The following is a 16,413-nucleotide window of genomic DNA, read 5'->3' as shown; positions in this document are numbered from 1 at the left end:
AAAATTCTGCAAAAAAAAATTTACTCAACACTACTAAGGTTAGACTACATATTATGCCAATGCATTCAATTGCACAATTTTTGCAACATGACAATGGTCTGGGGTGTGTATGTGTAGGTGTTTGTGTCCATTTGAGGGAAACAGTGCAAGAATGCTAAGGGTGACCATTGCCATTTTAAAGGGATATTTCACAAATAATCAAACAAACCCCCTACAAATACCAGTACACATCTCAAATACTGCAAGTCACATTCTACAGCCCTTGACATTAAAAAAAAAAAAAAAAAAAGGAAAAGAAAAAAGAAAAAGCCAGCAGAATGAATTCAAGTACATTTGGAGTCAGTCCCTTGTGCACTACTGTTGTTTGCACTTTAGTTGCAGTGAAGGTGGACAGAGCTCCCCAAAAGACAGAAGTGAGTGCATCTTCCCCAGCCCCGCAGAGTAAGTCTGAGTTGAGGTACAATTATCCGTGGTTTGCTCAACATTGCAGATGCCAAAACTTGAATATTGAAAAATTATGCTTGAAAATTATGCTTGAAAAACACTTTGAAGAAAATTACATAAAATAATCTCTTAAAATGAGAAGATAGTTTTGTGTAAAGGTAGTCTTTTTGGTATGCAATCCTATCAGGACGACAAGCATGGCACTCCTTCCCAAATTACGTTTGCCTTGGAGATAATACAATAAAGAAACCTTTACATTTTCCTGGTCATCTTTCTGACCTGATGTACCCTTTCCCATGAGCCTTGATCCACCACCCAGAAAAACCAGCAGGTATCACACCCAGCATTGCTTCTTCACAACTTGTGTTCCTTAGGAAAAGCACTTCCCTCTCCGTGTTTCATTGTCCTTTGAAAACAACAGCGGGGAAATCTGCTGCCAGAGGGGTTAAAGTCTGGTGAATTCCCTGTGGTGCTGCAAGTCCCCTATGCTCTCGTAGTCGTTCTCTCCTGAAAGAGCAGTGTGGTTTGTGTTAGGCACTGCCAAGGTCCTGTCTTCCTCTTGGCTCACGGACTGGATAGCTTCATAGTCCGGCTCCAGCTCCCCGTTTGGTCTGTCGGCTGACTGAGGCACAGTGGTGGAATTGAGGGTGTTTTCAAAGTCCTTCACACTCGCATAGAGGCCGCTGCAAATGGACGGGGACCTCTGAGACGCAATTTCTTGGATGCAGGTGTAAGGAGAATCCAGTGCCTTGATGGCCTGTCCCGGCTTACTCACCGATGAGTACATGGCTGAGATCTAGGAAAAGGAGACACCTGCTGAGTATGGAGCACGGCATAAAGCTTGTGCACCAGTCTGTGTGTACCCTTGTACTACAAGGATGTTGGTTATTTAAGAAAAGACAGGGTCTTCTGATAAAAAGATAACCATTCTAAAAGGCTATGATTTTTTCCTTGGGAAAAAAACCCTAACTATTTCTTACAAATCCTTCCTTCTCTGGCATGCATTTATAGATTGATTGTCTTTAAAAAAAAGAGTGCTTTATAAAGTAAGTTTATAAATTTAAAACTTCCTTGAATATAAAACCCTGGCAAGAAAATTAGAACTGGGCCAAAGGGAATGGCTTTGTAAGCAGGAGCTCTTGCAAGTTTTACTATGGTCCTGGAGTCTATTTGGATTCAACAGGGAGAGAGGCATCAAAGGGAGGATCAGATTGAGCTGCTGTAATGAAGCATGCTGTCTGATCCTGAGGGCTTTAAAATTTATTATTGTTGCTATTTTTAATGGTAGTGGCTACTTTTCTACTTTTAGAGACACTGCAATAGACAAATAGTTAATTAATAATTAATAGTTAAGTGGTTTTGTAGGCAGGACTAAATAGGCACCAACACATGTGAAGACAACATTAAAAATCTGTAGATAATTACACCAGATAATAGCAAGCAGTGCCAATACTGATATGCAAGGTCTGCCCTGTTGACTACACTTTGCCTACAAGGAAGAGCTGCTTCTCAGGCATTGAGTATGTGAACTTTAGACTGCAGACTGAATCCTCTCAGCTGTAAACAGCAGAAAGGGAGCCAGCATTTCATTCCCAACTAAAAGTTTCCTCTGGTGAGGTGGTACACTTCAACAAGTGCATGAAAGTGGCCCTTCATGAAAAGGTGAGGAGAAGCCCACATCCACACTTGTCCCTCTGCCCAGGGATTACCTGGGCTGTTGCCAAGCACAGGAATCAGTCTTAATTCTCTCCCAGGCTAAAGGGATACTAGCCCTTGCACAGTACAGATGGCTGAAATTCCCTGCACAGCTTCTCTGGTACTCAATATCACAATGCAACATAGCTCTTCTATTACTTTTGAAGTCTTTCCCAAGCATGCAAAGCCATTCTGGGTTTGTATCAATCCAGTTAAAAGAGTAGATTAGCATGAAAATGTCCATTACCAATAGGCAACACAGACTGAGGCAGACAAACCAGACCACTTCTGATAATTCTGGGATTTTTTGTGTGTGTGTGTTTGTGTGAGGCTGGTGTTGGTTGGTTGGTTGGTTGGGTTTTTATTTGGTTTTGATTTGGTTTGGTTTGGGGTTTTTGGGGCTGGTTGGTTTTTGTTTATTTGTTTTAGAGGGACATCATCTTGGAGATGGCAATACTACTTACTTTATACTGATTTCAGCTAACAAAAAATGGCTTTTCTGCTCATCTGTACTTCAACTCTTCTCAGTATTAGATTACATTAACCCACTTCAAGATCAGGTTATTCATTAATCACTGGGAATGCTTCTCCCAACAGAAGGCATTAGTTCACTTAGCTCATTGCCAAGTTTGTGTTTAGTTTTATGTCCAGAAAACATATTTATAAGTGGCATGGATGTACTGGAGATGATCACAAACACTTTTATTTGTGTTTAACTTTTCTCCTTGTTTAACTCTCCTCCATTCATCTGACCAACAGACAGTTGGCCATAAAGAACAGTTTATGTTCCAGTGCTTTTATTGGGCTTCAGTTTACTTCCCAGAGCCCCAAACTCTTTGCATGAGAAGGGTGGAGCATATTTTTCAAAAGGCTGCTGGTTATTCTTCTCAAGAAGGTCTTGTCATCCAAATCAAGAAATTACCCTAACATTCAATTAATTGTGGCCTCCTATTGTTTTCTGACACCATGTTTAACCTATGGGCTTGGTACAGCCATATGTTAGAATACTTCTGATTTTTGGAACAGTTCTCTGTGCAGAGAACCTTGGACTTTCATTTTCCTTTCACACAAGTTTCACCTTTCTTGGATTCTGCTTAATCATGCAGAGCTTATGCTAATTTCTGCCTTAAAATTGGTCTCTAGTTAGTTACTGAATTTCATGCAAGAAACCTACCTCATCTTCTGTAAGAGATGGATCTTCCTCTCGAGACTTGTAAGAGACTGAACTAAGCCTCTGTAAAAAAGGAAGAAAGAAAGAAAATAAAAGGCTCATTACCCATCAACAGTGTGAAATCCATAACAAAACCTTCCCATTATAATCAATACATTATATTTTATGGTCATTTGCTCTCAAGTTCCATTATACATAGCTAATATCCCCACTATTCAGAGTACTTCTCTGGAGATAACAGCCCTGAGGTTAGTAAAGCTTTTAAATGTATCTGCTCTTGTCCTGACCTGAAAGGGGTAAAAATAATGTAATGGTTCAAAAAAACACTGCACCACTGTATCCCTGCCTTTAAGCCCCTTATGAAGTATCTGCAGGGGCTTCTGAACAATTAGAAGTCAGCTGTTGTGATACACCAGTTGCCCTTTCACAGGATTTTCAGATACACTTTTAGATGGCAAAAGAACAAGACTCAGCTGACACCTTCTGGATGATTGTTACCCTTCATTCTGTAGATCCTGGACGTGCTGCCTGGGAGAGCTGTGTTCTCCACCCCTGGAATGCAGCTCCTGTGCAGGTGCTCAGCAGCCCGGTCTCACAACCACTCAGACCTGCTGCTGCCCACCCTGAGCTGGGGCCAGGTCACACAGCAGAGTCACTGAAGGGTGGAGGGCTTGGTTTGGTATCAAGTCTCATTTCAAGCATCTAAAGTGTTCTGTGTAAAACAGGTCATGAAACATCAGGGGAAAAGCATTTTGCTCTTGTGAAAATCACCTTTGGACCTTTACAACAACAAAGCCCTGCTGCTGCACAGCAGCTGTGGGATCCCTCCTCCCTGGGCCAAGAAGGCTGTGCTGGACTCCTGCTCCTCAGTGATTCAGAGGGAGCCTTCCAGCACTGTAAGAGGCTGCATTTTAGACTTTCACACAACTTCTCCAACTAAAATACTTCATACCAACTCCAGTGCGAGCCAACACAGAGGACTAGAGCTATTTTTAGCACGGTCAATAAAATACCACTTCCAGGCACACAACTTGTTTTCTTTTTTTTTTTTTTTCCTCAGAGGCTCATTGTGATAGATTCTTTCCTCCTTCCATTTTCTTGTTGTTTTTACTTTTGGTAAATCCCAAACTTCAGGTTCCTGGGCTCTTCTGACAGACCCTGGCCCAAAGCACACTGAAGTTCTGCCTGCTGAACCTGAAGAGCTTCCCTTGATAGTGGAGCCCTGGAAAATGTTAAAGATAGAATCTGAAAATGTTAGGCTTTGTGTTTTCCCAGACCAACTGCACCTGCGTAAGCAGTATGATAAATTATATAATTGTTAGATGTGATGATTGTTTAGTAATTAAATATAATTATTATATAACCATAAGAAGAATCATGAGAAACTATGTTGGAAATTTAAGGGGGCCTTGCTTAGCTGAAATCTATGTATACAATAGAACAATATACGTTTTAATAATTAACATGAAAGTTATATAAGGATAGAATATAAAAACATGTTCATCTTGACTGTATGGTCAGAGTCAGATTTGGGTTTGTACCCCTGACACCCAGAGCTCTTCAATCAAAGCACCTGCATATAATCATTCTCGTGATTATGTGTTCCTGAATGCTAACACCCTCACACTGACAAGCTCCCTCACTTCTTTCTCACTGACTGGAGAACAGTGCTCTTTAACCTGTGCTTTGTTTACTCTTAAAAAAACCAACCAACCAACCAAAAAAAAATGAAAGGAAAAGTTCAAATATATTTTGGCCTTGTATTAAATCCGCTTCACTACAGCAACTTAGTTTAGTCTTTCCTATCCGCATCTTTTTCTGCTGGGGAGTAAGCTACTAATTTCATCCTCACACATTAAAACAAGCATGTGCTCATGAAATTCTTCAGTGATTTTTCTGTCATCAGTGTGTCTATAAGCACCATGGGTCAGGACCCCTTTTACAGTTTCCCACTCAAGTACTGATAAATACCCCAGGGTGTTTGCCATCCTGTGCCGTTCCCCTGATACAGAATTCTTTCTTCTTCTGAATGTGAAGCTTGTGACACACCCGTTTTGGAGGATATTGTTATCTTGGAAACTTAAATCCCACTGTCCCCTAAACATTTTGTACCTAGCAACATTTTAAACAATGTTGAAATCTCAACAGTAGCAACACAAACAACATGTGCCCTTATTTGCCTTCCGCTTTCCTTTTGTTCCTCGACAGCACTTGATATTTTGCTCTTTGGCTCAGCTGCTGCTCCTGACTTGGGCACAAGAACAAGAACATTCTCCTCTGATGGATTTGTAAGAGATGCTTTGCTCATCCTCAGACTGTGCAAGGCTGAAATCAGATGGCAGCAGCCAAATGGACACACAGATAGCACTTCTACCCTGAGTGCACACTCTGCAAAGACCTGGGTGAAAAAGGAGATTCATACTTCCTTTTTAAATAAAAGAAAGAACTAAAGAAATCTATTCTGCTTTTTCAGTATTATTAGAAGAATGATGTTCAAGGTTTTGCAGGTGACAGAGGCCTTGTGCTGCTAAAGGTGTCTTTCTTCCCGAGTCTTTCCAAATGATTTGGTTGGGTCACAGCCAAAAATCTGTTTAGATAAATTTTCATCCATTATTGCACAGCTGGCTCTTAAAAGGATGCTTTGTAGTTTTCATGCTGTTATACCCGGGAACGGTCTCTGGCTTGGTCCACCTAGTTCTCTCCCAGCCTGGAGTGCTTCAGGGACTGGCATGGGCTGGGGATCCCCCTGGCTGCCCTCTTAGACAGTGAGACTGAGACAGCTTGGACACACTCTGCTCTCTCTGCTGGCAGGTACAAGCCTTGGTTACACAGGTGCCTCCCTTCTGTGTGCCCTCGTTACAGTGAGGGAGACTTGCATGACCTACACACAACCTCTGTCTTCATCAGGGCCAGGGCAGAAGGGTGAAGAGTTTGGGATACAGATGTCATGCTAAACAAAGCAGCTAAGCAGACTCATAGAAAGGAAGCAAAAGCAGAAACACCTATGGGTCTGACTAAAAGAATTATCAGTGTAGCATACATTTCCATGAACATCTTGGTTTTGGTTGCCACATCAAAAAAAACAGGCATTGCTCTGCATCGCTTGAAGCAGCAAAATACAGGGAAAAACTATCATCATCCCAACAGAAAAACAATCCCCCAGCCCCCTCCCCACACAATGCCAACAATAATGACATTTATATATTCCATCAATTACCATCTCCAGCTCTGCTGCAGCTGTAGCTCTCAAGGACAGGACACCTCGATGCATAATGCATGTACCCAGCAGCGCGCACGGCAATGATCTGATGCTGCCCAAGATTTAACTCAGGGTGCCTTCAGCTCTGAATAAATTTTAATTAGACAAACACCTTTTTTTCTGGCACTTAGGGGACTGCATGTGTCATCTCTTGATTAATCCTTCAAAACCTGAACCATTTTAATCAATTCCCACTCCTGGCAGTTACTGACACTGCATACACGGTGCGCTGGGGAGCTACAGAGCAGCAAAAGCTTTTCCTTTGTATTGGTGCTTGGGAAATACAATTACTTTCTGCTAGTCTTTTCACACCTGGTAGGAAAAATATCACTTTTACACTAAGCTGTTTGTCTAAAAGTTTAATTAGGAATTACTTGTGGGAGGGGGGAATGTTTCTGGATTATTGTTGACAGTCACATCTTAATTTTTTGCTTAATGAGCTCATTGTTGTAAAAATGTGCACTGAAGAGTCCAGCTAAGCAATTTTTATACTTTTTCAGTTCGTTCATTTGGACTATATTGTGCTTTTAAAGGTACATCATTAGTTATTTATTTAACAAGATACTCTTTTGCCTTCTTCCTGGATTACTGAAATTCTTCAAAGAAGAGAACAACCAAAACCAAGTAAAAATACCTCAGCTCTGCTGTGACTTTTCGTGTAAATGTTTACAATAAAAAGTCATATTGCATCTTAAGAATTTTTTTGACATTTTCATCAAAACCTACCTAATATTATTTGATGACTCAGACACCAAAAATCTGCTAAACCTACAGTTCTTTCATTCACAATTAATAAGAAGATATCGAAACATTCTGAAAAATGCAAACTCAAGAATTTATGAAAAGTCTCTGCTATGATCTGAAAGCATCCTTAAAATGACTTCTGATAAAAAACTACAAATGAGAAAAGAAACTGATGAAAATGTCATAATTTTAAATTTCAAGGAATTCACCACAACTCGTTCCTAGGGAGGAAGCATAAGCTGCTGAGAAAACTTAACTTTTAAACTGTGATTTCAGCACTTAGAAATTCCTTATACTCTGTTTACATGTGACACACAGAATTTGACAAATATAAAAGCGTACAGCTGCAGTCTCTCTCTCTCTTTCTATCCCTCTTTCCTACAGCAGAAGACAGAGTGAGTGCCTAACACTTGCACAGCTAAATCAAGGTGCACCAATGAAAGAGGCACATTTAAGGTAAGGACATCCACCAAGGATGCCCCCCTCTCCTTTTTGTAAGTTGCAGTTTCATTAGGAAAAATAGAACAATACATAGATGGTGACAGAGATGCCCTTTGTAATAGCTTCCACAAGTATAATACCATCAAACAAAGAAGCAGAAGCCTCCTATGCAATTCCTGGATAATATTTGGGAAAAGCCTTTTGTAGTGCACAGCTGCAACAATCAAAAACACAGGCAGCAATAGAATGAGCATATACCTCTAATGCAAAGATACTACTATACATTGTCATCTTTCCATTTACAGTCTTGAGTGGGGTTTCTTTCTTGTTATTTTTTTATTACTGAAAAATAAAATCCTCTCCCACCCATATGTTCTTAATCATTATTTGGCTGCTTGAAGAGGACAAATATTTGCAGTATTTACCTTTTCTGGTTTACTTGCTCCTTCTGTCACTTCTTCTTCCACTTCTTTTTCTTGCACATTTTCATTTTCATCAAGAAGTTTCATGGGTACTGGAGGGGGAAGCTCATCCTCTACATCTGGTATGTTGTCAAGAGGGCTTTCTGAATTTGCACTTTGGCGACTCTTCTTATTTCGGTCAACAGATGCATATTCTGCTGACTCAATTCTGCACTCAGGGATCTGATTCTGACCTTCAGAAACTGTCAGTGAAGCCTTTGATTTGCTGTTGGAGTTCCCTTCCATGCTGACTACTGCTCCAACATCTTTAATTTCCTTCACAGTTTCATACAAGCAGTCTTCAACTATGTTCTCCTGAGAGGAGCTGTCTTTCAAGACTTCATAAGGCCCTTCCATTCCAAGACCTTGATCATTTTCTGCATTTCTAGATGAGATTATAGTTTCCATGGGGTTGTTAGGGGGAATACTGGGTAGCTCCCGGCTCTGGTGACATTTTATAGACTTTCCAAGACTATCCTGTTGATCTAGTAGATCAGATGTCTGTACTTCCTCATAAGGTTGGATACAGGCAGCTGTACTGTCCTCAGAGAGAACTAAAGAAAATTACAGAGAAGTATTACAAACAAAGGCATAACTAAAAGGTGTGATTTGGTACTCTCTACATCACTTTGGTTTTGTGACGTGCTGGAAAAGATAAATGATGAAATGCCTAGTGATTAGCGTGCTTTTTGCTTATCAGCAGGTTTCAGTTACAGACATTTCTGCACTCTACTGGTGAAATATCTTTCTCACAACATCTAAAATAGTCTGTACACCCCCAAGTCACATTATATGGCAACAGCTTTCGCTGTCAGAACAGGGGGTGGGAGGTTAGCTGTGCATGGATATTCAGCTGCCTTGTACTCAGTTTCACTGAATGATTACAGAGTGCTCAGCAGTCTCAGATAGGAAACAGGTGGGAGGCCTCAAACCAAGTGCCTTAAAAATATCCTCCTTAGATTTTCCTCTTTGCATTTCCCCACTCCTTGCAATCCAAAGGAAAGCATTCCTTCTTCCTCCCCACCATCCTTCAGCTTGTTAACATGCTGGCCCCATTCTGGTTGGAGCTGCACTTCACTCAGCTCCCCACCCAGGGCTGAGCCATCCTTCTCTTAGTCTCGCAGCACATAATGCTGGCTGACAACCTACTAACGAGCTGGCCATATGCACAAGAGAGAAGACTAGACTTCAGGAGCTAGTGTCAGGCAGAACATGTTGTTTCAGGTCCCAGAAGTGGGCCACATGTCATTGTCACTGGAGGGTATTAGGGACTGAAATGTACGGGGCTTCTCATCTTTCCGCACACACGTGACGTTTGCATGCATTCATGGGCATATACAAGCATGTTTCAAGCATGGTAGGTAACTTCACCTCACACTTATTTCTTTAAAAAATTACTTCTGAACAGCTTTACTTTTCCTAGTGCAGTTCCTAAGGCACTATCTCTACAAAAACAACCCATTCTCTGTGTCCTTCAGTGTGTTTGACATGGTACAGAAGCATTGCCAAAGCAATCGATTCCCTTGATCTGGTGGTTGCCATGGACATTGCTTTCTCCTGTGTTCAGGGCATGCAGACACAGTCAGCACCTGCAGGGAGCCATACCCTGACTGCAAAACTCAGGACAGAACTAGAAGATGTATCACTGGAAGATGATAATCACAGCCTGAATGGGAGATGGGAATTTTGCCTTTCTGCTCCTTGCTTCTAGGGATTTCTGTGCTGTGCTGAGCACCCTTACAGAACCCAGAAAGCACACACTCCATTCATGCTGGAGGGGATCATCAAAAGCAATGAGAGCTTAAGTTTCTGTATTTTTGTGGTTGTGGGTGGTAGCACAGAAGGGGTTGGTGTAGCTGAAGGGTTGGCAAAGACAAGACAATGCTGGCAGGTTGGGTAAAGGAAAAAAACACAGAATTTGATGGTTCTTCTTCCACAGCCCTGCCCCTGCTCAAAAGCTAGCAGAAACAGTAATAAAAAGAAGTATTAACAAAAAGTGCATAAAGTATAAGAAAGAAATTAAAGAACAGAGGTTCCTGTTATTCAGAAGGGCTGTTATGCAGAGTGTAAGCTGAGTATGACATCAGGCAGTCTGAAAACTGTCTGCTGGTTGACAGCACACCTTTAGGAGCAGCTCTGACAGCTGCACATACAGTGACTCATGGCAGAGAGAAATACTTCTATTCTGCAGGGCTTTGCTCTGCACATCAAGTCCCTCAGGGAACCACACACCTACATACACAACAAGCCAAAGGATGGGAACAGCAATTAGCTGCAAAAACAAAGTTTAAAAATTACTTTGGATACTTGTCTCTAAGGGGTAAAGTCTGAATAGCTTTAGCCTCTGCTTGCAGGAGATGAGGAGAGAGCTGGAAGTTGGAGTGCAGCCCCTGGTGTTGGTGTTAGTATGAAGACAACAGTTGGCTCCCAGCGGCTCTGAGCTGAGAGTGAGTTTATTTTTAGGTGCAGCTGAGTAAAATATTTTCCAGTGATACTTCAGGGTGCATCATTTTTAGTGTTCAGCAAATCAAAGACTAAGGGAAAAAAAAGGAAGCCTATTTATGTTGCCTGTTTTCTAAAATATAAAAATATAAGTCACAGCACAGGACTGTGATCCAAAGCTGTAATCCCTGGAGGAGGACTTGAAATATGTCCACAGCCTCCTGAAGCACTTTTGAAACTCTAAGGGGCATCTTCATCCTCTGGTTTTATCCCAGTTCCAGAGCTTACCAAGGTTAGGGAAGGTCCCATTCTCTGCCTGATGACATGGTCAATCTGCAGCTTTGGCTTGGTGGCCCAGGGGAGGACCTCAGCAGCTCCCAGAGCTGGCTGGCGGGGAGGACTGGGAGCAGCAGCACAGGGCTGTGCCAGAGCACGCCCAGGAGTGTGTGGATGCCATGGGACAGAGAGAGAGAAACAGCAAGCATTTCTCACAGGGGCTGGTGAGAGTTTTCAGGGAGTTGTAGGACTGTAATAACCTGTTAGTATAAACAACCTGCAGGTGGTGTTTTTCTGCTTTGTCTTTCTGTTCTTCTCAAAGACACTGTATGAGGAAGGTGTTTTTGTTAACTAGCCAATCAAATAGAATGTATGGTTTATTATAGTTTTATTATCATTTTATTATCACTCTATATTATTATCATTCCTTATCACTCTATATAAACTGTGGGGTTCTTTAGAATAAAGCCTTCTTTGCTCTTTCTATAATACTGTCTCCCACCTGTTCCAGTGTCATTCTCAACACAAGAATAAAAGGAGTGGAGATGCAGCCTAAACCACCCGAATCTCCACGAGATGATCACCTCCACTGACCTCCCAGCACGGCAAACCACTCCATGGCATTTTTAAACTTGGTTGTAAGTTCTGTGTGATCTGGTGTCAGACCTGCAGAGGTGCACAGAGTATTCTGACAAACGGCTTGCCTGTGTGCTTGGAAAGCTGATGGCTAGAAACCGAAACCTGAGGGATCCCCAGTGAGCAGCTGAGGAGGGAGCGGAGCTGCTGGCCCGTCCCACCCGCAGAGGCTGCCAGGACTCACCCTCTCCATTGCTGAGGGCCCCGTTCTGTTCGCTGTTCGGGGGAGGCTCCGTCACGGAACTGGTGATGGAATGGCTGAACACCTCCTTCTCGGAAGGCTGCAACACAGACCAGGGACCCCGGATCACGACCAACGCTCGCACGAACGCACGTGCAACCAATTCCGTTCCCATCTGCGGGGCTCTGACCCACAGGGATGATTGGCAGGAGAAGCAAACCATGCCAACTGGATTTAAAGATTTAAGTGCCTGTGTTTACAGATGTTAAAAAGGAAATAAATGCAAAGTTGTTCACAGTGATGTCCTTTTCAAGCTGTACGGTAATAGACATTGCTATGGCTTTAACCCATGCGAAGACAGCAGCTGACAAAGGGTACGCTGCCTTGGGCTGCAGTGGAGTGAAGGGAAGGCTGGAGTACAGTGGGGGCAGAAGGGAACTGAGAAAGTGCATTTTATCAGGATCTACACAAATTTTCCTCCTCTTCCCGTTCTGCAACTTTTAAAGTTTCCCATGCTCAACCATCTCGACATTCCAGAGCTATTTTCTAATCTGTTGTATTTTGCCAGGAGCTTGGTACAAACCAACCACAAGACAGACACATGCTTCCAGAAATAAATACTTACCACATTCATCAGATTTTCATGATCTCCATTCTGATTTTTGGCCTTCTTTTCCCTTAATGAAAAAGGCACATGAATTTTTACTAGAAATTATGCTAATATACAAATAGCAATCATTCACAGACCTTACATTCCTCCAGGGAACAGAGCTATGATTCACAATAATATTGAAAATGGAATAACTGAAAATTACTACAGGAATTGCTATGACCTCTGTGTAAAAACACCATTGAGGCAGAATGATGATAAATGTAACTAAAGAGGTACAAAACACACACACAAAACCCTTCTTCTCACTCAATGTAAGTTCACAGTGAGAAGTGACTGATGGTTATTACAGTATAATATAAATAATTATGTAGAGACAGGACATGGGGGAATGCCTTCAAAGTGAAAGGGAGGAGGTTTAGATTGAATTTTAGGAAAAACTCCTTTACTGTGAGGGTAGTGAGGCCCTGGAACAAATTGCTCCAATAAGCAACCACTGGTGGCTGCCCATCCCTGGCAGTGTTCAAGGGCTGGATGGGGCTCTGAGCAATCTGGTCTAGTGAAATGTGTCCCTGCCCATGACAGGGAACTAGATGATCTTTAAAGTCCCTTCCAACCCAGGCCATTCCATGATTCTATGATAATAAAAATATTATTCTTTAATTTAATAAGATCTGAAATTCTCAGATATAGATTCTGATGACAGACTACTTAGAAGTTCCTTAAACTGTGTCAGTAAAAAGTGTGTATCCTATGAGGAATTGGAAAAGGCCAACAAAATCCAGACAACTTCTATTAAAAATGCTGGTCAAACTGATAATAAGCATGAGCAGTTCAAAAAGGTGTACAAATTTCATAGAAGTAAGGGCCTACATTTTTAAAGGAATCCTGCTTCCCTGGGTCCTTCAAAGGAGTCAAAGTATGGATGACATTTCCAGTTTTTACCATTTGGGAAATACAGCTCTAATTCAGAAATACTGCAATAAAGTATGAGCTTAAAATAATGTTAGTCCTTCCCCTAGATGAAAAGTCAAAAAAAAGGTGAGAAAATATTGAGAATATGAAATTTTTGCTTCTTCTATAGTCTGCAGTGAACTGTACTTCCACATTAGCAACTTAAAATTCTGCCTAATTGGGAAATAACAAAACAGCAAGTGAGCATGCACCAATGCACAGTGGAGAAAGTTAAAAGCTGAATTTCCTCTCTGGAAGTTTATCTGAGTCTGATATTTTAGAAAGAGCAAATTTTATTCAATTTTCTGCAAATTTTATTCAGTCTTCTACATCCTCATCCATTTTTGAAGAGGAAACCAGAAGAAATTCTGCACAAATGCATTTATGCAGAAACAGCCTGCCCTACAGAATGACCCGAAACAGAAGATATTATATCCAAACTAGCAACACAAGAATTTATTAAAAAAGTTCACCAGAATATTTCAGGCAATGTATCTCTGTAACTGCAAAGATTACTCAGTGGTTTGACCCATCTTTCTAGAGATGTTTCAAGGACTGGTGTGTTACAAAACAAAGCCCAGAATTATAAAATCATTTGGGTTGGAAAAGGCCTTAAAGATGATACACAGTATCTAAATGCAATGTCTGTCGGCTAAAGAATATGTAAAATAGGCTTTCTACTTTTAAATAATTTTTTAAAAATTATATTATTTTTTACCCAGATATCACAGCAAACTGTGACAATAAGAAGATACTGAAGTGTCAACTTACAGTTTACAGAAGTGTTTCTCCTGAATCACATGAAATTAAATGATCTAACTTAGTCTTTTTGGGGTTTCAACCAACTTTGGGACCTGTTTTTGCCCACAACTGTTTTTTGCATGGTGGGCATTAGGTAAATCCTGCTGAAAAACAGGGCCTTCCACTGGAGACACATCTTGTACCAATACAGTGCATTTTTTATGGCTGCACGATTTCCTCAATGTTGTCAAAGCTGAAGGGATGAAAGCACATGCTCCTTATAGGCATATGCACCCAAACTGCAGATTTTGCTGCTGTACTGGATTTTTCTCCCCCTAGACTTGGCTGATTGAGCTGTGCTGATAAAATAGAGCAATATGGACCACAGCAGTGCCACAGTGAAGGGTCTGACTGCTCTGGCCTGTCAGGACACCATGGACAGACTGCAGGCTGCCCAGACTCCCTGTGCAGTCAGCAGGGCTCAGCTTACACGTCATGAAGGAGCCTTGAAACATGCATTAAAAAAGTCAGTAGAGGTGGCTGTATTGAAATTGAAATTAAAATTGAATCCTCTTATGGAGAAGAAAATAAGGATGAGGTATAAGGCATTAATTAGTACCACTGTTTGAACCTTACTCATTTTTGCATGAAAGGCAGGATCAATACTCCCAATACTTCAGGAATGGCAAAGCTGAAGTACATAATCCCTTCCCTTTCCTTCTTACCTAGACTTTTCTTTTGTCCTGTTTAGCCCACCTGATGGTCTCAGTTTCAGCTTAGGGGTGTGACCTGTTAACACTCAATGTCTACCTGTGCTTCAGGCTTCTGCTTAGGGGAAAGCACCAAATAAACACAATTGTGTACTTCCTTCATGGCAAAAGAAAAACAAAATTAGATTTTAGAATGAATAGAGCTGTTCAAACTGAAGTTTGCTCTGAAAACTCTACCTTTCTTTTTTTTAATATCTGTACCTCAGTCCTCAGTATTTCCTGCTAACTATTTATACATGAAGCTATGTCCAGAGTGAACCATTAAGCCCTGGAGCCTTACCCGTTGCAGCTGGAGCAAAGGAAGATGAGGAAGGTGAGGAACAAGAGTGTCGTCATGGCTGCCAAACTGCCCCACAGGATTACATGGATCTGTCCAGTGCCCAAAAAAACTCCCTCTAGCCCCATGGTACTAGCAGGAGCTGGTATCACTTGGGGTTGAAGAAGTTACTCCTTGAAGAAGACTGACATCTGTGCTGCATGCACCTTCTGTTTCTGCAGAAGGAAAGAAAAACACCATCAGAGGTTAAGGGAAATTTTGAAGATAATGAATCTGACAGCTACAAGTCTGGCAGGAGAGATTTTCAAATCCAGATCTTATGAAAACCAGTTTCAAGTACAAGCCAGACAGCCAAAGAGATTTTCAGCTACATTTCTGACAGTAACATGGAACAGATTTGTCAAATATTAACACAAGCTGTTACCTATCTACAATCTCAACAGGAATAAAAGGTAGTACAGCATCTCTGCACTTGGATCTTCAGGAAAAGATTTATAAATCTGCTTGGAGGGCCAGAGTAGTCTATTCTGTGGTTATATTTGCAAATTTTATTGAAAAGTGAGCTTTCAAAAACAGCTACAACTTCTGTAAAGTTAAAAAGCCAAAAGAGACCTGCAGCAAGCATTCACCTCCTTCTCTCTCAGTCTCTCCTGCCTGCATGGGATTCGAGGCTTAAAGAGCAGTGACAAATAAACTAGGTAAGTCTTTGAAAGGAATACCACAAAAACCTTTCTCACTGCAGATAAGATCCAGTCTTATTTCTGTGTGACACACTTATTTTCTTAATAGCATGTCTGGAGAGTAACAATACTGAACTTTCTTTTTTAGCTTCTCCCCACCCGAGTCTGAGAAAACAACAGAGCGAAGTAAACAGGGTGTTTTTTGAAGAACTTGGATAAATGCAACTTTTGCTACAGCACAGCAGCCTGTGGGGAAGACTCCTGGGTAAACCTTACTTGTGACATAAAAGTTTTGGTATACAATATATTCTAAATTTCTGTACATACATTTAATGTAATACATTGCTGACATGGCAAAATCAAAAAGAAGCTGTTAATTCTTCACTGCTGAAGGTATCAATTCTTCATTAATTTGGGAACAGGTTATGCAAAGCCTATTTACAGGCTTTCAGCCTGACTTGATTGATAAAAACTAAAATAGAATACAATGGCTAAGAAATGAGCAGATATATTTTGGGAATGAAAAAGCAGCACAAATATAAGATTGATGTCCAAAGCCACTAATGACTTACTTTAATACATACATTTTCATATAATTTTTTTTTGTATAGAAAATATGTACATATATTTA

The 16,413-nt window shown here is 41.1% G+C and overlaps 1 protein-coding gene across 1 annotated transcript; it reads right to left on the bottom strand.

Annotated features, from left to right (window-relative positions):
- Positions 1–889: 889 nt before the first annotated feature.
- Positions 890–15,230, bottom strand: PAG1 (phosphoprotein membrane anchor with glycosphingolipid microdomains 1; the record flags this gene model as incomplete). The annotated part of the gene is made up of 6 exons (XM_084202311.1): positions 890–1,240; positions 3,314–3,373; positions 8,180–8,769; positions 11,754–11,850; positions 12,376–12,427; positions 15,106–15,230. 6 exons carry the CDS (start codon positions 15,228–15,230, stop codon positions 890–892), a joined length of 1,275 nt encoding a protein of 424 aa, XP_084058437.1.
- Positions 15,231–16,413: the final 1,183 nt, after the last annotated feature.

This window comes from Fringilla coelebs, assembly GCF_963513975.1.
Source record: "Fringilla coelebs genome assembly, chromosome: 1".
Taxonomy (NCBI): Eukaryota; Metazoa; Chordata; class Aves; order Passeriformes; family Fringillidae; genus Fringilla; species Fringilla coelebs.
Note: the sequence above shows the minus strand (reverse complement) of the source record. Positions and strands in the feature narration are given on the sequence as shown.